This window comes from Anolis sagrei, chromosome 6 (genome assembly GCF_037176765.1).
Source record: "Anolis sagrei isolate rAnoSag1 chromosome 6, rAnoSag1.mat, whole genome shotgun sequence".
NCBI classification, from domain to species: Eukaryota; Metazoa; Chordata; class Lepidosauria; order Squamata; family Dactyloidae; genus Anolis; species Anolis sagrei.
In genome coordinates, this window is record NC_090026.1 from 5,852,004 (window position 1) to 5,874,698 (window position 22,695).

At 43.0% G+C, this 22,695-nt stretch overlaps 1 protein-coding gene across 1 annotated transcript in view; it reads left to right on the forward strand.

Annotated features, from left to right (window-relative positions):
* Nucleotides 1–2,949: 2,949 nt before the first annotated feature.
* The window catches only part of DNAH2 (dynein axonemal heavy chain 2), a 202,285-nt gene continuing 182,539 nt past the window's right edge, over nt 2,950–22,695 (forward strand). The window contains exons 1-3 of the mRNA XM_060779843.2: nt 2,950–3,082; nt 17,349–17,440; nt 22,453–22,623. Of these exons, the coding sequence (XP_060635826.2) occupies nt 2,962–3,082; nt 17,349–17,440; nt 22,453–22,623 (384 nt within the window). The 5' untranslated portion in view covers nt 2,950–2,961. The remainder of the gene's footprint in view (nt 3,083–17,348; nt 17,441–22,452; nt 22,624–22,695) is intronic.

The window sequence follows — 22,695 nt, forward strand, 5'->3', positions numbered from 1 at the left end:
CCACTTTCCCAAGGTTTAGGTCAGGCTTAGGCCAACTTGGGCCCTCCAGGTGTTTTGGACTTCAACTCCCACAATTCCTAACAGCCGATAGGCTGTTAGGAATTGTGGGAGTTGAAGTCCAAAACACCTGGAGGGCCCAAGTTGGCCCAAGGCTGAGCCAGGCAATTATTAGACTTTACTGATGGAAAAGAATAATTGTAGATTATCTATTATTTATTTATGTATTATTTATTTATTTACGACATTTATATGCCGCCCTTTTCACCCCGAAGGGGACTGAGAGCAGCTTACAAGTTATATGTACATACAATATATTATAATATTAGCATAGCATAATATTAGTCTTATTGTACTGTACCACTATACTGCAATATTATTAGTAATATTACCTGTAATATAAAATGTATAATTATTACATCGTGTTATTATTAATATTATGTCGTATTACATTATAATGTTGTCAATACTATATATATTATATAATTATTATATTGTGTTAATATTAGTATTATATTGCTTTACATTACAGCATTACTATCAATATTATATGTGTATACAATATATTATATGATTAGCCTCTCACAATATTAGTATTATGTATTACTATACTGTACTATACCACTATACTGCAATATTATTAGTAGTATTGCATGTAATGTAATATAAAATAAATTATTATTATATTGTATTATTATTAATATTACATTGTATTACATTATAATATTGTCAATATTATATGTGTATACAAGATATTATTACCTAGCACAATATAAGCACAGCACAATATTAGTATTATATATTACTATACTGTACTATACCACTATATTGCAATATTGTTAGTAAGATTGCTGTGTAATATAAAATATATAATTCTTATACTGTATTATTATTAATATTATATTGTATTACATTATAATATTGTCAATATTATAGCCTAGCACAATATTAGTATTATAGATTACTATACTGTACTATACCACTATACTGCAATATTATAAGTAATATTGCATGTAATATAAAATATATAACTTTTATATTGTATTATTATTAATATTACATTGTATTACATTATAATACTGTCAATATTATATGTATGTACAATATATTATTAGCACAGCACAATATTAGCATTATATATTACTATACTGTACTATACCACTATTCTGCAATATTATTAGCAATATTGCATGTAATGTAAAATATATAATCATTATATTGTATTATTATTATATTGTATTACATTGTAATATTGTCAATATTATATGTGTATATAATATATTATTAGCACAGCACAATATTAGTATTATATATTGTTATACTGTACTATACCACTATGCTGCCATATTATTAGTAATATTACATGTAATATGAAATATATAATTATTATATTGTATCATTATTATATTGTATTACATTACCAGGCATTGAATGTTTGCCTTTCCTGTTTGGAATCCGCCCTGAGTCCCTTCGGAGAGATAGAGTGGAATATAAATATTTATTATTATTATTATTATTATTATTATTATTATACATCATAATATTATATCAATATTATATGTGTATACAATATATTATATATTATATATACAATATATTATATTATTAGCACAGCTCAATACTAGTATAATATATTACTATACTGTACTATACCACTATACTGCAATATTATTAGTAATATTGCATGTAATATAAAATATATAATTATTATTTTGTATTATTTGATTATATTGTATTACATTATAGTATTATTATCAATATTATATGTGTATACAATATATCATATTATTAGCACAACACAATATTAGTATTATATATTACTATTATATATTGTACTATACCACTAGACCAGGGGTCCTCAAACTTTTTAAACAGAGGGCCAGGTCACAGTCCCTCAAACTGTTGGAGGGCCGGATTACAATTTGAAAAAAGAAAAACAAAACATGAATGAATTCCTATGAACACTGCACATATCTTATTTGTAGTGCAAAAAACACTTATAAACAATACAATAATTAAAACGAACAATTTTAAGAAATATAAACATTAGTATTTTAGTAGGAAGTGTGGGTTTCGTTTTGGCTGATGAGATAAGATTGTTGTTGTTGTGTATTTTCAAGTTGTCTTAGGTTGACCCTGAGTGAGGGCTGGATAAATGACCTTGGAGGGCCGTATCTGGCCCTCGGGCTTTAGTTTGAGGACCCCTGCACTAGATTGTAGTATTATTAGTAGTATTACATATACTAAATATATATATATAATTATTATCTTGTATTATTATTCGGTGTTTTTTTTTTGTCGTGTCAGGAGCAAGTCACTTCTGGTGTGAGAGAATTGGCCGTCTGCAAGGACGTTGCCCAGGGGACGCCCGGATGATTTGATGTTTTTATCATCCTTGTGGGAGGCTTCTCTCATGTCCCCGCATGAGGAGCTGGAGCTGATAGAGGGAGCTCATCTGCCTCTCCCCGGATTCGAACCTGCGACCTGTCGGTCTTCAATCCTGCCGGCAAAGGGGTTTAACCCACTGCGCCACTGGGAGCTCCATTATTAGTATTATATTGTATTACATTATAATATTATTATCAATATTATATGTGTGTGTATGTATATGTGAATCTACCCTACTGAACAATTTCAGCAAGAAAGTAGCTTGAGGAGATGCCAGGGAACGCATTATTTATTATCTCACTATTATATTATTACACTATACGCGTTTTGCTAGAGCAGGCATGGGCAAAGTTGGGCCCTCCTCCAGGTGTTTTGGACTTCAGCTCCCACAATTCCTAACAGCCTACCGGCTGTTAGGAATTGTGGGAGCTGAAGTCCAAAACACCTGGAGGAGGGCCCAACTTTGCCCATGCCTGCTGTACATGCTGGAGTTGTGGAGTCTTTGTGCCAAATTTGGTACTCATCGTGTCAACTTTCCTAATACAAATGGCTTCTTGCAGGATCCAGCGGTGAAAGATGAGCGCTCGGCGGCGCGGTGCGTCTGGCGACAAGAAAGGTCGGCGGAGCCGTGGGCCGACCCCACCTGCGCCAAAGCCTGAGACCCCCCTGCCAACCTCCACCCCTGAAGAAGCCACTGGTATTTTCACAGAAGTGTTTTTGTAAATTGAGGCTCGGGGATCCCAGTCCTTCTGCCACTTCTCTGCTGGCTTAGATCCCTTGCCCAGGGAGCCTTTGACGCTTTTGACAAGGCTTTTGGAGTGAGAGGGAGCTCTTTTAGACACTGCGTGGGTAGGCTCCCTTTTTAGGCAAGGCTCTGTGTCCTTTGTGCTCACCAAAGCTGCCCAGATTTGGCTTGATTTTGTGACCCGAGCGACCGAAAGTGACCGAAGGCTAAAGCTGGCCAACGTTGCCCATGTCAGCCTGCGTTTTGAATGAATTTGCTATCCACAGAAGGGAGAAGCCTGGGCTTTTTGAGCATCCCTCCCTTCCCCACCACAACAAGTCCCGCTCAGCCCCAAACTGTCGTTTGACATTTCTCACACCTTCAATCAAACCTGCTTTGCTAGGCACAAAGACTAAGGCAGGCTTTTAAAAAGAAAGAAAAGGAAGAAAGAAAGGAAGCCGAGCTCCTTAGAGTGCTGAATTTCATGTCCATTATTAAAGCTTTCATTTTCTGTATGTGTGAGAGGTGTGAGCTTAAAAGCACAGAGCACACACAGGCCTTTTTACGGGAATGGTAGCAAGCAGGTGGGTGGTCGCTGGAGAATTTTGGGAAACTATTGCTGAGACGTGGGTTCTTTATCCTGAGACCTGTCTCTGTCTTCTCGGTGATTTCTTCCCCGCCTACGGGCACAGGAGGGACTTAGGCTATCTCTGTCAACTTTGTAGAAAGTCCCTTTATCTTGTTCTCAAAGGCTTTCATGGTCAGAATCACTGGATTGCTGTGAGTTTTCCAGGCTGTATGGCCATGTTCCAGAAGCATTCTCTCCTGACATTTCGCCCACATCTATGACAGGCATCCTCAGAGATTTAGGGGTCTGTTGGGAAGTAAACAAGTGGAGTTTATATATCTGTAGAATGTTTAGGGTGGGAGAAAATGTTGGAGTATGTAGAAATCAGTTAGCATGTGTGTGTCAACTTTAAAATAAGATTTATTTATTTATCATGTCAGGAGCAAACCAAACAGTTGTATTGCATTTTTTAACAAACAAACAAACAAAAGACAAAGTTCACAAGCTTGGTAGTTGATTAAATGTCCTTTGAGCAGTAGCTGGCCACTTGGAGTGCCTCTGGTGTTACTATAAGAAGGTCCTCCATTGTGCATGTAGCTGGGCTCAGGTTGCATTGCAGCAGGTGGTCTGTAGTTTGCTTTTCTCCACACTCACATGTTGTGGATTCCACTTTGTAGCCCCATTTCTTAAGGTTGGCTCTGCATCTCGTGGTGCCAGAACACAGTCTGCTCAGCGCCTTCCAAGTCGCCCAGTTTTCTGTGTGCCCAGGGGGGAGTCTCTCATTTGATATCAGCCATTGGTTGAGGTTCTGGATTTGAGCCTGCCACTTTTGGACTCTCACTTGCTGAGGTGTTCCAGCGAGTGTCTCTGTAGATCCTAGAAAACTATTTCTTGATTTAAGTCATTGATGTGCTGGCTGATACCCAAACAGGGGATGAGCTGGAGATGCATGAAATAAAATAAGATGCATGAAGCTGATTGGCCTGGGAGCTAGCTGAGCCTGGAACTTTTGTTTACTGTTAATTTTTTACACCTGGGATGTGCAGATGCTTGCAGGGAAGCAGAGAGAAGCAGAGAGAGTGATGGTTTTGAGTGTACTCTTGCTTCATATGCTGCTGATGGAAGTTTCTCCACATGGACAAAGGAAGACCATTTTAAATCACTCTAAAAGGACATTATGTCAGTCGATGCAACTGGTCACATGATTGTTAACATGCCATTCCAAATTATGAAGAGTAGACTACTTGGTCTTTGTTGATAATCTGCATGGCATTTTTTTTTTCCTCTGGCAAGACAGTGTGTGGATTGATCAAACGTGAACTACACGTGCATGATTTTCATTTTGTCACAGAAAGAACTCTTGTCTGCTTGAGGCAAGTGTGAATGTTGTAAATGGCCACCTTGCTTAGCGTTGAATGGCTTTGCAGCTTCAAAGCCTGGCTGATTGTTGCCTGGGGGAATCCTTTGTTGAGAGGTGTTACCTGGCCCTGATTGTTTCATGCCTGGAATTCCCCTCCTTTTTTAGTGTTGCTCTTTATTAACTATCCTGATTTTAGAGTTTTTAAGGAACTGTATGAAGGGGTTGTGGCATTGGGAGAGTTGAGAACCCCTGCTTTTACAGAAATTGACCTGGATGACCAGAGGCATTTCTATTTCCAACCCTCCTCTTGCCAGAATGGATTTTGTGCTTTCAGAAGTCTCTCTTTCCTCTCTCCCTCCCTATGTCTGGACCCCTAGTATTTTCAGTCCTTTTATATCTGGGGAGGAAAGTGTCACCATCGACAACTTTCAGCCCCAAATGTGTATCTTAACCAGTCCCGTGAGTTTTCCGCGTTGCCTTCCTCCGGCATGTTACCACAGTAACCCTTTGGGATTTCCAGCGGCAGCTTTTCAAAGCTCCGACTCACTCTCCCATCCTGGCAGTCATTGGTGCCTAATGTAACGTGTACAGAACCCCTCCACTCCAATCCCATCTGCCACAACAGGCGGGGAAATGACATCCCCTGTCAGGCGGCTGCACGCCGTCTGAATTGGGAAGTACAGGCCTGGTGAGCACCCCGCAAGCCAAAGCCACAGGAGGGTTTCATTTCAGCAAAGCGCAGGGGGTTTGATTATGGAACAGGGAGTGTGGGAAGGGAGGGGAGATGAAAGGAGAAATCTGACTGCTAGCACTTGGGTGGAAGCACGGGGAGACCCCCCTGAAGTTTCCTATTTGGGGGAAGGAGGCAGTCTGTTGTTCTGGCCTCTCGTTCTGTCTGTCCATTCCGTTTTGCATGTGTCTGTGAGAGAGCGAGAAAGAAAGAGAGAAGAGTGTTTTGCATGCTGACTTATTTACTTATATCATAGCTCACTTGTTTTGAGGGCTAAGGAAGGGAGGAAGCCCAGCTGGTGAGCAGTTCAGCACTTTAAATGCTGATTAAAATCTCACATGATCGGAATGGAATAGGACGGGAAGTCTGCACGAAAGATAACTACAACCCAGGAGGTTTTTAAAATGAGGATGCTGTTTGTCCCGCTGAAGAAACCAAGCACGACTTCCTTCCAGCAGCTGTAGGGAGCTGAGAAGAGGGGTCAAGAAGCTGATGGGGCTCCGTCAGGCCAGTGACAAGGGCTCCTTTATAAATAAATACATAAATAAACTTTATTTATACCCCGCCACCATCTCCCCAACGGGGACTCGGGGCGGCTTACATGAGGCCAAGCCCAAACAACAAATTACAACAAAATTAAAATCAACACACCAGCAAAAACAGTAAAAGACAGACATATAAATAGCAATAATTTTAAAAAAGCAATATACAAATACAATATCCACAGTCATAATGACAATGAGCGGGCCGCGTGTACAAGATAAAATGTTAAAAACTCAGGGTGAGATAATAGGAGTAGGTTATTTGCGAGGGAGAGCTTGTATAAACATGGGTTGAACAAGGCCTTTATATAGTGGGGGGAGAGTGTATTCCAAGGACACGAACGTTGAGGGGAGCAATAGTATAAGACTGCGTGGTTGCTTTCTTCCAAATCAGGATGAGAGGCTGCTTGTAATCGTGCCTCATTGTGGTGTAAGGTGTAATAGGTGTGTGCCGTTGAGTTCAGTTGCAAGACCTGCTTACAGTTTCCTGGGGCTTCCAGTTCACCAGGGCTCCCAACAGTGTGGCTTGCTTGTAGTTTCCCAAACCTCCCAGGGCGCTTCCAGACAGCACTAAATCACGAATTTTAAGCAGCGGCAAAAAATCCTGGGACTTCTGAAGAGGTCCACATACAGACCTGTTGGTCCCTAGATTTCTGCCTCTGTTGTCTCTGTTGGTGCTTTGTTGTGAGATTTAGAGACTCCCAAGATGTCTGCTGTGGAACTTCCTCCAGAAACTTGGGCAGTTAAAAAAAAACTTCCAAGATATGGATATAGATTCATAGAATTGGAAGAGACCTGATGGGCCATCCAGTCCAACCCCCTGCCAAGAAGCAGGAATATTGCATTCAAAGCACCCCCGATAGATGGCCATCCAGCCTCTGTTTAAAAGCCTCCAAAGAAGGAGCCTCCACTATACTCTGTGGCAGAGAGTTCCACTGCTGAACAGCTCTCACAGTCAGGAAGTTCTTCCCCATATTCAGATGGAATCTCCTTTCTTGTAGTTCCATGTCCTAGTCTCTAGAGACAGAAATGAGGTGAAATCTTCTGAATAGGGGCACAGGCAGCAAAACAGACACTTGTAGGTAGGTAGGTAGATGCTGGAATTACACTTCAAATGTACCTGTTCCAACTTACATACATACACAAACGCCACTTTCACCTTTTTGCCCATGTCCCTGCATCATTTCCAATTTTAACTTTATATTTGGCCTTCCCACTGTTTTTAATTGTGTGTTGTTTTATTGTTAATTGTTGCATATTTTATTGTCTATGTTTTTTTAAAAAAATTAATTGCTTGTATTGTTGTTATTATTGCTTGTATTGTTGTATTTGGGCTCGGCCTCTTGTAAGCCGCACTGAGTCCCTTGGGGAGATGGTAGCGGGGTACATATAAAGTGTTATTGTTGTTGTTGTTGTTGTTATTATTATTATTATTCAACTTAAGAACAAACCTATGGAAGCTATGTTATGTTGTCAAAGGCTATCTTGTTCGTAACTTGGGTACTGCTGTATTGGGAAGGAGGTCACATAGAAAAAGAATACTCAGAAGTGGTGGCCCGTGAACCAGAGCTGGCTGTTGGCCCCAGCAAGTCTCCACAAAAGAATGAAACAGTTGTAGTCAAGGGGCTCAAATATGATACTAGTCCCTGGCACATGGGGGAGATTGCTCCCCCCCCCCCCCCATTTGCTAGCTTAAGATGTTCTGAGGTAGAATGTGAAGTTTTCTGCTGCTCTGGGGGCTAGAACATGAGCCAGTGATTAATATTGCAAGAAAAGAAATGCTACATGAACATTAGAAAAACATCCTGACAGTAGGAGCTGTAGAGAGTGGAGTAGAAGGTCTCAAGGGCTGGTGGACTTTCCATCTTAGGAGGCTTTTAACTCGAGGTGGGATGGCTACGAGGAGTGCTTTTCCTGTGATTTCCCACGTGGCAGGGGTTGGAATAGATAGCCTCGAGATCCTTTCCAAACCAATAATTCTAGGGGTTGAAGACTGAATTCTGTGTTAAGTGTCCCCACTCTTTCTTCCCCTAATCCCATCACTGAAGAGTGAGCAGGCTGAAGGCTGCTGTGTCTTTTCCTGCAGGATATTGGGAAGGTCCCAGCTCTTTGCACATATTTGTACCTCAGAAGGTTCTTTGTCTGGTTCCACATGAGAACCATCTGGTTGTATTGCCCAGGAGAACTTGGGGGAACAAAACCAACTCCTCAAAGTTTCTAAGGGGCAATCTGGACCTGTTCGGGGCAATTTGAGGCTGAACATTGTCTCCTTGGGTTTTGGCCCAGTGTCTTATTTTTGTCACATAAGAGATTTGCTTTCGAGGGAAGTGTGGAGAGCTCTGAGTACATTCCTCCGGGCTGCTTGGACCAGTGGAGTTCCCTGAGAACTGTGCTGGAAGAGATGCTGCATGGAGAGCTCTGGTGGCTATATAAAGTGAGATGTGATTTCTTTCCTCTCACTGGTGCACACACTTTGTGGGGTAAAATGACAGCCCCTTACTTTATGCATGAATGGAGCAGACACTCCATCTATCCCTGAGCAGCTAGTTGGAAGCAGGACACAAATCCAAAAAGGGGCAGCATGGCAGCTTCCCATTTCTTCTTCATCTGATGGGGCTCATATCAGCAACAGCAACAGAAGGAAGGCTGGTGGCGAGCGGGAGAAAGACAGAAGGGAGGAAGGGACCTTGTCTGTCATACAACAATAGCAGGTGACCACCGTCAGATGGCCGAGAGGAGAGGGAGGAGGAGGATGACAGGACGGTTTCCATCTTCTCAAGCTGCATTTGGTGAATAATTAAGATTTTGGTTCATATATTTAAAAAAAGCTCTGTGTATGCTAAGATACATAAAAACGTGTTTCTTTGAGAGAGGTTCGCAGCTTCCTGGGGAGACCTTCTGGAGAGGGTTGGCTTTGCAGGTCTGGGCTGAAGAAGCCTTCCTCATGCAAAGAGGTGGAGCAGACCTTGAGGGTCAACTCCAGACCTGAGGATGTGAGGCAGGGATGGATCTCTGTGGCCATTTAGACATAATTGGACAGCCCCTCCCATCATGTTTCACATAGCCTGTACTGGCCAAGACTGGTAGACCCCAAACACTTCATCCTTCACTCAAGCTAGAGTGTAAGCTTTCTGCCTTCCCATCACAGCAAACCGGCGAGCCATAAGGTCTTTTAGTCTAACGCAGCTAGTCTTCCACAGTTGTCCTGAAGGGGAGATGTGTCTTTTCCTATCTCACTCTTTGCTGGCTGAGTCTGAGCTTTCTGGAGCAGAAGTTCCTTTTTTATCCAGCTTGACTATATTGACCTGGTTTCCCAAATGGTGAGAGCCAGCAATAATTTCTCCCTTGATGCTTTTTGAGCAATTTTAATCTTGTGGATGAGAACCTCTGCACTTTGCCAATAGAGGTGGCGTTGCCCAGGGCATAGGTAAGAGAAGGGTTTGGGGTGCTATTGAGGGCAACACAGGGTGAGTCAAGACCAGTTAGAGCCCCCTAAGGCTCCCACATGTTATATTACTACGAGTCTTCATATTTAAGGATGTTTTAATTGTTATGAGTGGGAAAAGTAACTTGCCATCCCATTGCAAGTATCTGCAAGTAGGAGGCAAAATTAAGCACAACCTACCAACCAAATCGAGAAAACCAAAGTGTGTTTCCAGCAGTCATCAGCCAATCCCTCTGCAATGCCAAAAATACAGCTTCGTGGTGTAACATTAGAAAATGATGACCATTTCCACTCCCTTGGCAGCCACCTCTCCAGAAAAGTCAACACTGACACAACACTACCTGAGCTCTGCGAGTGCAGCATTTTTCCAAATGAGAGTGTTTGAGGATTGGGACATCTGTAGGGATATCAAGGTGCTTGTTTATAAAGCTATTGTCTTTCCAACCCTGCTATGTGCCTACAAAACGTGGTCTACAGACGTCACACTCAACTCCTGGAATGATTCCATCAGCGTTGTCTCTGAAAAATCCTACAAATTTCTTGGAAAGAAGACAGGTGGACAAAGGTCAACATGCTGGAAAAAGAAAAGAACACCAGCATTGAAGCAGTGCTCATACTCCATCAACTCCACTGGACTGGCCACGTTGTCCAAATGCCCGATCACCATCTCCCAAAGCAGTTACTATACTCCCAACTCAAGAGCGGGAAACGTAATATTGGTGGGCAGGAAAAGAGATTTAAAGATGTAATTAAAGCCAACCTAAAAAATGATGGCATAGACACTGAGAACTGGAAAGCCCTGGCCCTTGAGTGCTCTGACTGGATATCAGTTGTGACCAGCAGTGCTGCAGAATTCGAAGAGGCATGAATGGAGGGCAAAGGGGAGAAACATGCTAAGAGGATGGCATGTCAAGCCAACCCTGATCAGGACCGCCTTCTACCTGGAAACCAATGTCCTCACTTCAGGAGAACATGCGGATCAAGAATAGGGCTCCACAGCCACCTACGAACACTACACTTGGAGGACCATCATCCTTGGGCTACAAGGGATCACCTAAGTAAGTACCTGCCAATGTTGAGCACTCCCTACCTGAAAAAGAGTGCCAGGATCCCTGTCTGCAGATGTGGTTGAACTACCAATTTGATGGCTGCGGAATACATGAACATTGTTTTCCACACATCTGAAGCGTAACAGGTGGAAAGAAGCTGGGCTCATTCAAGAGAATGTTCTGGTTTCTGCCCTATTTGGATTTTTTTGCCTCTGGCGTTGAAACGTCTCTGGCCGGCCAGCCTGCCCGCCTGCCTCCCCTCCTCGACAAGGTCTCCTTTGCCGTCTTCGCAGAAGAAAGGCGGGGGACAGCGATGGAGGAATAAACCCTTCTCAAACTGCCGCTTTCAATAAGTATTAAACGTTTTAGTGCATGACAACTTCTGACACACAAGCAGGTTTACGGGGAAATTAATTGTAATTTGGTTTGACAACTCCAAATGTTCCGAAAAAGAGCTAGATGCAGCCTCTTAAAATGTACAAGGTTACAAGGAAAATTAAAAATACCTTTTGGGCTCTTTTGATTTGCCAGTCAGGATCTGTGTTGAGTCATAATTTCAAAAAGACACACGGGGATCCAAAGGGGGGAAAAAGATCCCCACCATTAAAAAGAAAGTTCATAATTTCCTTGAATCTGGGAGAGGAATTGTAGTTCGGAGTGGCACCAGCATTCTTTGGGAGTTAAGACTTTGTAAAACGGTAACTTCCTGGATCCCATAGCAGTGAGCCATGGCAATGTATTCATTGATTGATTGAAAACATTTATATTCCGTCCTTCTCACCCTGAAAGGGACTCAGGGCGGAGCGCAACATATAAATGGCAAACATTCAGTGCCGGGACATGAATAAACTATATACATACATAAACATTAAAATCAGTTATCTCAGTGTTAAAATCCACTGTTCAAAACTGTCTCAATCATCTGCAATAAACCTAGTTGGCATGGTAAGTTTCCTATTATTGCCCTTTTGTACTGTCCCAAAGGCTTGGTCCCACAGCCACATTTTTGCCATCTTTTTGAAGGACAGGAGTGTCACGTTGCCAGGGCTCTACCTTGTTTAGGTAGAGATGAATCAAACTCCCAGTTTTAACAAACAGTTTAATTAAAACAGCACTTACTTGCTGGCTGTTTTTATAATCCAAAATATAAAACACAAAGATAGCACGCAGCTATAGAATAAACAAAAACTGAGAACAAAAATAACTTCGTAGTCGAAAGGGTCCAGTCCAATGGTCAAATGCCGAGATTTCAATAAACAAAGTCCAGGGATCAAGAGTCTATACTGTAGTCAAAAGCCAGTCCAAAGGTTCAAGATTCCAGGATTCCAAGATTACAGGAGACAGGTCAGGATACCGAAAAATCCAACAGACCTAGGGGAAAAACTAACAGAATCCACCACCAAAATACAACAGATACTTGTCTCCCAAAGATCAGTCCCAAGGTTAGCTCCTTAAATCCAGTAACACCCAGCTGCAACCCATCTCCTGCACACCTCCACCCCTAATTGCTTTCACCCATGAACTACCATTTACAGATCACCAAACCCTCTTGAACTAATACTCACATTAACCCTTCCATCACCAACCACCATCAACTGCAGACCATATGACAGGGGGGGGGGGGGGGGCTGATCTAATCCCACCAGGAAGGAAGTTCCATAGCCAAGGGGCAATTACTGAGAAGGCCCTCTCTCTTGTCCCTGCCAATCATGCCTGTTACAATTGCGGGACTGAGAATGGGGCCTCCCCGGAGTATCTTAGTTTCTGCAGTGGTTCGTAGACAGAGATGCATTCGGACAGGTAAACTGGGCTGGGGCCGTTTAGGGCTTTATAGGCTAAAGCTAGCACTTTGAATTGTGCTCTGTAACAAACTGGCAACCAGTAGAGCTGACATAACATGGGAGTTGTGTGCTCCCTGTATAGCACCCCAGTTAGAAATCTGGCTGCCTCTCGTTGGATTGTTTGAAGCTTCCAAACTGTCTTCAAAGGCAACTCCATGTAGAGTGTGTTGCAGTAGTCTAGCTTTGATGTAACGAGAGTGTGGACCACCGTAGCGAAGTCTGACTTCCCAAGGTATGGGCGCAACTGGCACACAAGTTATTGTGCGAAAGCTCCCCTGGCTAATGCCGAAACCTGGGATTCCAGTCTCAGTGATGTGAAACTGCATTAATTTTACAGTATAGATTTAAAGTGGTGTGAAACTGCATTAATTCTACTGTGTAGATTTCCCAAATACATTTTCATCCCTACTGCACATAGAATAGCTGTACTTTTTGTGGAGACAGATTTCCTCCCCCCCCCCCCCCCCACCCGTCCTGGAACTCCCACCATTCAGCTTCATTGGATAACTATGATTTCTAGCAAGAGATGCAGGCGCTATCAAATGGATGCACTCCTTTTTTGAAATTTCGGTTTTGAAAAAAAAAATTCACAGCTGAAAATGACACAGGTGGCCAAGCATCATCAGAATGGTTATTACTGTGGAAGAACACATAGAGCAGGAGAGGATGCAGCAGTTTGCTTTTCCCTGAGTCTGCTGGGAAGGGCAAGGTTCTACCCCGTCTCTCTACTTCTCTCTGATGAATGAGTTGAACGCAAACTCCTTTTGTGCTTTAAACTCAGTTTGTAGCAATTGAACTAAGCTGAAGTGCAAACAGGAGAGAGAAGCCTGTTGAAAAAAAGTGGGACAGTAGAGGACTGATAGGTCTGTCTCTGTCGAATCAGGAGAACAGGAGGGTTTGCTACGTTCTTTTTGGGCCTTTCTTGATGCCCTGCCCGAAATATCCCACCTATCTATTGTAGAACTTCAGATCAGGATGATTGGTTCTTCTAGAGGGGGCACAAAGATCCTGAGGTGGACTCCTGATGGATACTTTCCCATTTCAAGCTACCCCATGACTCTAAATAGGCAAAACCTGAGGTGTGGGATCTGCTGGATGAAGTTGGATTGTTTCATGTATGTGCCGCCACGCTTGGCGATAGCCTACCCCGCTGGATGCTTTGAGCCACAAATCTAGATAGCATTTCAAGCAGCTTTAAGACGTGATTGCAAAGCCCTAGTGGAGATGGCTTGTTTTCCACTTCTCACTGGTGGCTGTGGTTTTAAGGGCAACGCGGGCACAAGATTTTGTGTGTGCATGAGTGTGAGATCTGTTTTGGAGGATTTCCATAGTAAGCTATTGTTCCCCGGATGCCAAGGGGACAGTCTGCCCTTGAGTAAAAGTTTAACCCCTGATCCCACACGTTCCTGCATTGCGGGTTAGTGAAATTACTCCAAAGCTGAAAAATAGCAATGAATTAATCTCCACTGTTGTGTGAAAAACAGATTACTGATTCAAACAAAGAGGGCGGGAGGGTTTCGAACGAGACATGAATGGTCACTGGGGCCACAGAAGCTGTGACAGGCATCTATTTCCAAGCTGAAAAAACTATAGGAGGCCTGCATCTCCATCCGAAATGACCGTCTCCTGTAAATGTAGAGTTTGGATTGAATACATGATGCAGCTGCTGGAAATCCAGCTCAGAATTGTCCATACCAGTCTTACCCATCTCAGCAGCCTCCAGAGCCATTGGACTGCAGTGTCTGTTGATGGTGACCAGGCATAGCTTTACACGTATAAGATACATGTGCCATTTGCACCCATTTCTAGAGGCTGTTGCACATCAGCAGGAAATTGCACCCATTCCTAGAGACTGTTGCACCTCAGCAGGAGTTCGCCTTGCTTACAGCACTCACCGAGAAACCAAACGTGGTAACAAACAGGTTTTTTTTTATAAAAACACATATAAAAAGGGCCAAAGGCACCTAAAGCAAATGGAAGGATAATAATCCAAGAGTTAATAAAGGAAGTAAGTTCCAAAGGCAATAGGTAAACCCAGAAAACTATGGTTAAAACATGAACATGAATCCAGGAAACAAGGAGCAAAACATGGCCATGAATTCAAAGGTTAATCCATAAAACAAGGAGAAAAACTTGAGCATGAATCTTGGTTCTTGAACTAAGGCATGAACTAGGAACTAGACAGAAGTTCCTCACTCCAGTAGCAACGTTGCTTGATCTAAAATCCTAACAGCTTTCTCACTAATTTAAGGAGTGCAAAACAAGAACACATTCCTTTGTCCTTGAAAAGCCTTCTTCTGCCTCTTTCTCACGGATTTTCCTGCACCTGAATCTCTGGCCCCTCAGAAGCAGCCTGGTATCTCTGTCTAAGCCAGCTGCTCCCTCGGATGAGCTAATGTTGTCCTCCTCTCCCTGCCTATTGGATTCCAAAACAGTTCCACTTTTACACTTTGTCTCAGCAACAGCATCTTGCTCCGAAACCCTCTCCATTCCCTCATCTACAGAACCATTTTGCTCTAAAACTCCCTCTGTTTGCTCACCTACAGAATCATCAGGCCTTGAACCCCCAAACCCCTCATCTTCGTATGACTAAACCACAACAGAGACACCGCATCTGGCCAGGATGACACATGCCTTTGTGACACCCTGTTTGGATTGTTGAAAGAAATTTCTTGTGGACCATACTTTGACAAATGTTTTAAGAGCTGAGCCAAAAAGCTTGAGCCAGATCGTTCACAGGGGCTATCTGAAGGGAGCACCCAGGCCGCTTGTTACAATGGCATCACTGGCAAATATTTCCAGATATTGTGCAACATGGTGATTATGACCTACAAAGCTGTGCAGTTCAGATTTTCTGAAGGACTGTTTTCTCCATATAAACATGCCCGTGAATGGTGATCTTCTAGCAGTCTCTTCTGTCCCCCATCTGATGGAAACATAGACACAGGACCTTCTTCGTAGAATCAAAGAGTTGAAAGAGACCTCATGGGCCATCCAGTCCAACCCCATTCTGCCAAGAAGCAGGAATATTGCATTCAAAGCACTCCTGACAGATGGCCATCCAGCCTTAGTTTAAAAGCTTCCAAAGAAGGAGCCTCCACCACACTCCGGGGCAGAGAGTTCCACTGCTGAATGGCTCTCACAGTCAGGAAGTTCTTCCTCACGTTCAGATGAAATCTCCTTTCTTTCCTTTCTTGTAGTTTCAAGCCTTTGTTCCGTGTCCTAGTCTCCAGGGAAGCAGAGAACAATCTTGCTCCCTCCTCCTCGTGGTAGCTTTCAGATTGTAGAACTCCCTTCGTAGAAATGCCAGGCTTTGCTATTGTTTTGAAAGCAAGTGACAAGTCTTGTTTTGTGTTAGGGACCAGTTGCAGATTTGTAATGTTATGTATTGTCTATATTTATTGGTTTTAGTTTATGTAAGCCACCTTGAGTCCTAAGGAGTGGGGAAAATGAAAAATAAATAAATATAGGAAGATGACAAGTTGAAAACATTGCTTTGGGGTGGCTCTATAAAACTGCTCAAATGAGGCAGATCCTTATAAAAGACTTGTCCGGAAGTCCCTTTGCTTTACCAGGATGGCCCTGACAACCCATGCAGTCCAAGCAGCTGTAAGGCTTGTGTGTGAGTAAAGCAGCCCGTGATTTGAGAAGTTGGCATTCATGAGTTACCCATGGCTTTGGAAAGTAGGTGTCTCAATTCCCCAGACCTGGGAGGGGCAGAACACCTCAGCCTTAGCTTGCCTGCACTCTAGCAGGTGTTTATGGGATTTGGATGTGATGTTAAGAGCCGCAGAGACATTTCTGGAGCTATAAAAATGAAGATGACCCAAGAAAATTACCCTTTCCTCTGCAAGTGATGATGGAATCCTTATGATGCACCTGAGATTGTGCCTGTGCCTGTGCCTGTTGCGCTAGAGATAGCAGAATGCATTTTTTTTCCGGTGCGGTGGTTTTCCTTGGCAGGTTCCCTGCTTATGATTGAATCCCCCCCCCCTTTTTACTTTCTGTTGGGGTGTAAGACGTTGCTGCAGATGACGTGGAAAGGGGAAGAGCTGTACTCTTTTCAATTGGCTAGGACATCTTTCCAGGTATCCCTTTGCTTAAGACCAGGCAGCTGGATAATCATGCAAAATGAGCAGAGCTTAATCAAACTGAAGACCTCTCGCAAGGTGGACAAAGCCCCTTAGAGCTCCTAAAGCTCCAGGCCTTTAAAAAATGAGAGAACAACTCACAAAATCTTATATAACCATGCCTGGAAAGAGATTAAGCATCTATTCAATGCTTGCTTAAAATACCAAAAGACCTCCAGAAAAACTAACACAAAATGGACTTCTGTGTGCTTCCAGATTGTGGCCATGATTGGTTTTTCACCAAATTATGCTAATGTTTTAACATTTGCCTACTACCCTGAGCAATTTCTCACCTCGACCCATTCATTCCCTTCCTGCACCATACTGGTTTGGAAATAATATATTGATCTGGGAAAGGTGGCCAACTTTCCAAAAGGCAGTGGAAGGTGTATTCGGCCCTTTTGAAGCCTTTGATTCTGTTGGAATTGACCTGAACTAATTGCAAGGCACAAAGAAGTGCTGTGAAAGGGATAAGCACCTGTACAGCACATTTTGTCCAGGACTATTGCTTGGCAGATGCCCCTGTCCTTGGTCCACTTCTGATTTGCGCCTTTTGCCTTTTGCCCTACCTTAGAAGATGTTCCTCCAGAACCAGTGGAAGAGAAGGAGGAGAGTGAGGAGGAGGTGATTAATCTCTGCAGCCCAGAAGAACAGGAGATAGATTTGGTAAGTTCTGGAGAGGCACCTTCTTGATCTTGCCCTGAGGAAGACTGCAGCAAGGAGGAGATGCTGGTGTCGCCAAAGCTGGGCACTTTTAATGGAGAGTGTTGAATGGTGACCCGCTCTTTGTTAAGCTTTAATCCAGTGTTTCTCAACCTGGGGATTGGGACCCCTGGGGGGTTGCGAGGGGGTGTCAGAGGGATCACCAAAGACCATCAGGAAACAGAGTATTTCCTGTTCATTATGGGGGTTCTGTGTGGGAAGTTTGGTCCTATTCTATCATTAGTGGTTTTAGAATGCTCTTTGAATGTAGATGAACTATAATTCCCAGCAACTAAAACTTCCAAATGTCAAGTCTCTTTTCCCCAAACTCCACCAGTGTTCACATTTGGGCATATTGAGTATCTGTGCCAAGTTCAGTCCAGATTCATCATTGTTTGAGTCCACAGTGCTCTCTGGATGTAGGTGAACTGCAACTCCCAAACTCAAGGTCAATGCCCACCAAACCCTTCCAGTATTTTCCATTGCTCATGGGAGTTCTGTGTGTCAAGTTTGGTTCAATTCCATTGTTGGTGGAGTTCGGAATGCCCTTTGATTGTAGGTGAACTATAAATACCAGCAACTACAACTACAACTGTTTTTATTTGTTTTTACTGTTTCATCTGATGTTATTTATGCTAAATGTTTTAATTGTTTTTATGTTATTGGGGGCATTGAATTGTGCTGTTTGTAAACCGCCCTGAGTTGCCCTCAGGTTGAGAAAGGTGGTATATAAATATGGTAAATAAATAAATAAATAAAATCCTATATGACAAAAATCAACCTCTGCAACCCCACCAGTATTCAAATTTGGTCGTATAGGGTATTTGTACCAAATTTGGTTCAGTGAATGATATTTATATGATGATTATTTACAGTATCAAAATTACAGTAGCAACGAAAATGTTATGTTTGGGGCTCACCACAACATAAGGAATTGTATTAAGGGTTTGAGGCATTAGGAAGGTTGAGAAACACTACTTTAAGGTCTTCTGGGTGGGGGACTAATGTGACTGCACCCATCCACAGCATCCAACAGTTATATATCTTCACCTTGGTACATGCACTTGTACAAGGTGAACAGGACAGGTTTAACTTCTCACACTATTTCCAATGTGGACAATACAGAAGATATGGCTTCAGGAGCTTCATGTGTATCCTTTGGCCTTACCTGAAGGCATTGAGAGGCATTGAGAACCACTGCTTTAATTGTCCTTGTGAACTTGTACATGTTCTTGAATATGGCTGACGTCTGTACAGGGTCAAGCGGGTGAGTGGGGAAAAGAAAGCAACTCAGTTTGGGTTTCTCTCTGCCTCCGTCTGTCTCCAGCATGGCCTGTATGGCTGCTCTTGATTATCTTCTTGGCTGCGGATGAGGTCTCTTTTTCCTCTGCTTCTTAGGGCTCCCTTCTCTCCCCTCACCCTCTGTCTTAAACTTCTGTCCCAGACCTGATTTTGTCCTTTGGAAAAAAGCCATGTCCTATTACCGAGGCAGCTGCATCTGTGCAGCAAACGGAATATTCCTGGCGGAAACGTGCCTTTCAGGCGGCGGGGCTTTTGCGCATCTCCAGGGGTGCTGTGAGAGGGTCTGAGGCTGGGTCCTGGTGTGGGTGGCGGGTCTGTTCTGCACTTGCCTACTATCAAGTAGAGAGAGGCAGAAGATCCCTTGCTGGAGGAACATGTCATGGTCCCAGTCCAGCTCCGCTCCTTGCCAGTCCCAAATATATCCTCCCGCTGAAACCCCAAGGGCAAAGAACAAGAAACAGAGAGCGGGAAGTTGCCTGCGTGGAATGTTACACAATTTTGTCGCATTTGGGCAGGGAACATCTGGCTCTACACTTCCACGCCAGATGCTGTGTTAATTTGATCTTGATTTCCCAAGTCTTCTTTAAGAAGCTCTTGGGTATGAGGGGAAAAATGTCTTAATATGTTCGGGGAGGAAAAAAATCCACATTTTCTATGTAAGGCCAAAGAGTGGCTACCGGCAGCCCCCCCCCCCTCCGCCCCCTATTTTCTCCTTTTCATTCTTCACCATTCCTGCCCTTAATTGTCTTTTCCCCATTTGCCTCCTCCTCAGCCAGGAATCGTATTGCTTTAACAGCTCGGTGCCACAATCTGCCAAAGCTCTCTCCAGAGCCACTGTCTTTCAATCATCTTAACAAATTAGCCCTCTTCCATTTCTCTCTGAGGACCCCCGCGGGGGCCTGGCGGAACAAGGGAGACATAACAAGATCAGGAGCCTTGTCGTTCCCACTTTCCGGGCCCGGCTGGCGGCACGTAGGACGTGTTCGCATGTAGCGGACTGGCGGCATAAAGCAGGCTTTCTGCTCCACAGCTGAGGGCCAGGCCAGCCATGTGAAATGTGCGCACGCAGATGCTGGGTTGTTCTTATTTGGTTAGCAAACTTAGGGCACAGTTGGGAGATGATTAACATCGGGACTGTGGTGTCTAGCAAAGGGCTGCCTAACTCTTTTGGCTCTAAATCATAGCCATGATGCAAACCATGTCCTAAAGGTGTTATGATTAGGACTCTACTGCACAGGAGAAGGGATGAGCCCCAACTGATTGTTCAGTCTTGATTCTCTTCAGTTCTCCTGGTTGTATTTCAGTAGCAAATATCAGTTCTGTTGATTGCATGTAAGTAATTTACCATATTGTCTAGCCTGGCTGAATAACAACAACAACAACAACAACAACAACAACAACAAAGACTCAACAACAACAAAGCCACTTTTACTGGCACAACCCAGTGTGCCAATCACCACTGGGACCACTTTTACTGGCACAAGCCAGTAAAAGTGGTCCCAGTGGTGATTGGCACACTGGGTGCAGTGCCTAAAGACCTTGGCCTACACTTAAACACAGTCGGCACTGACAAAATTACCACCTGTCAGCTGCAAAAGGCCACCCTACTGGGAACTGCACACAGTATTCGCCAATACATCACAAAATCCTAGACTCTTGGGAAGTGTCTGATGCGTGATCCAATACAACAACCAGCATAATGATCTTGTTTGCTGTGTAGTAATCGTGCTGTGTTTCAAATAATAATAACAACAACAACTTTATTTTTGTATCCTGACTCCATCTCCCCAAAGGGACTTGGGGCGGCTTACATGGGGATGAGTCCGATCAACATAGTTAAAATATAACATATTTAAATACATAAACAACAGCACAAAACAAATTACAGCAGCATTATAACAAAATATAAAAGTAGATATCAACCAACAACCAATGAATCTGCAATAATGATCAGTTTCTGGGCACAGGGGGCGGACTGGTGCCAATCAATGGTGGGAATAGGATTGATGAATAAAGTGCGTACGTCAATTGGCAGCAGCAAGGCTAGAGAGCAATGTAAGATAGAGCGTTATAACTTTGGGTGCAAAACAATAGCAAAGTGCGAGGACAAGATTTTTGGGTCCTAGTTGGGGCCAAGTTATCAGGAAGGGGCATCTTTCTTTGTGCACTCACATGCAGGCTTTGTGTAGAGTGCCAGGACAGGATTACTAGTTCACCCCCTTGACTGCCTCTGTACCCATTGTTTGCCATTTGCAATATATATTGGCTATGATACACCTGTGTTAGCCATTTCAATTATTATTATTATTATTATTATTATTATTATTATTATTTGTTAAAGGTTGGGATTGGATAGAGGAAAGGCAGCTCTCCTGCAATTTCTGGCCTTGGCAATTTGTGGCCAATTTATGTTTAACGGCTTTTAATTATATATATTTAATGTTTACATATATCCTAGTTTATTGTCTAATTGGTTTATTGCTATCTGGTCCCCATTTCAATGTTTAATTCTTTCATTATAACTTTACTGTGATTATTGTGCTGTATTTTGTATTATTCCTGATATTGTTTATTATTTTGTAATTTATTGAATATTTGCCTGTTTTTGTATTGTAAAGCACCCTGAGTCCCTTTTGAGAGAGAGGTGCGGGCTAAAAACAATGTTGTTGTTGTTATTATTATTATTATTTTACTGACACAAAAGCACAGTATGTCACAGCAAACGAGATCCATGTGCTGAATTTCGTATCACAAAATCACAACTCGAACACTTCCCAAGTGTCTAGGACTGTGTGATGTATTTTCAAATGATGTGCACAGATCCAAGTAAGGTGGCCTTTTGCAGTTGATAAATCATGATTTTGTCGATGTTTATTGTTTCCAAATGCCGGCTGAGATCTTTTGGCACAGCACCCAGTGTGCCAATGACCACCTGTACTGGTTTATGTCAGAGTCTTTGCAATTATTATTATTATTATTATTATTATTATTATTATTATGGGTTGGGATTGGATAGGGGAAAGGCAGCTCTCCTGCAATTTGTGGCCTTGATATTTATAGTTTGGGAAGGATGGGCCTTCAAGCTCCTTTTAGGCCATTTCTGCCTCGCCAGCTACTTTTCCTTCTTGCTGGAACTCTTAAAGGGGTTGTGTCTAAATTGACAGGAACAGCCACGTTGGACCAGATAAAAGGCCTGTCTTGTCTAGCCTTTGTCTCCCACTGTGGCCAGCCAGATGCTTTTGGGAGAACTTGAAAGACAATGTGAGCGAAACAGCATTCTCCCACTTAATAAATTCTCAGATTATTTTTTTTGTGGGACATAATGAGATAATGTGTAGCCATTGGTTGCCGCATCCTCTGTGGACTGTGTCATTCCATGTAATTGTTTAACAGAAGGACATTTGAACGACAAATAAATGCTCTACTGGCAGAGGCCAAAGGCATATTAAGTCCAGCATCCGATTTCTCACAGTGGCCAAGCAGATGCCTCCTTGGCTAGCTGTCAAGGATGAACAGGTGAGCTTGTGCCCCTTTACACTGGAATAGTCTTGTTTCCACAGTTAGGAGGTCATGCCACTCAATATTGCCTCTGTATGAAAACTGGAGTTTTCTCCCAGTCTTTTGCTTGAGCTTTTGCCAAGGTCTTCATTTCCTTGCTCACTTTGTTTGTCCAGAAACCCTTAATCCGCGACCGTCTGGCCCTATCTGGCCTCAAGGATGAGATGTGGACAGAAGAGCATGAGGCCACCATGGATGCGTTTCTGACAGACCCGACTAAGCAGATGCTTGTGTTTTACATTGATGAATTTGCTGGATTGAAAGCAGAGTTCATCATGCCGCCCCAGGTGAGTCTGCCTCATCATGTCCTAGACCTCCTGAGGACTCCTCTGTTTCTTCAGTCATAAGGGAGGGTTTGG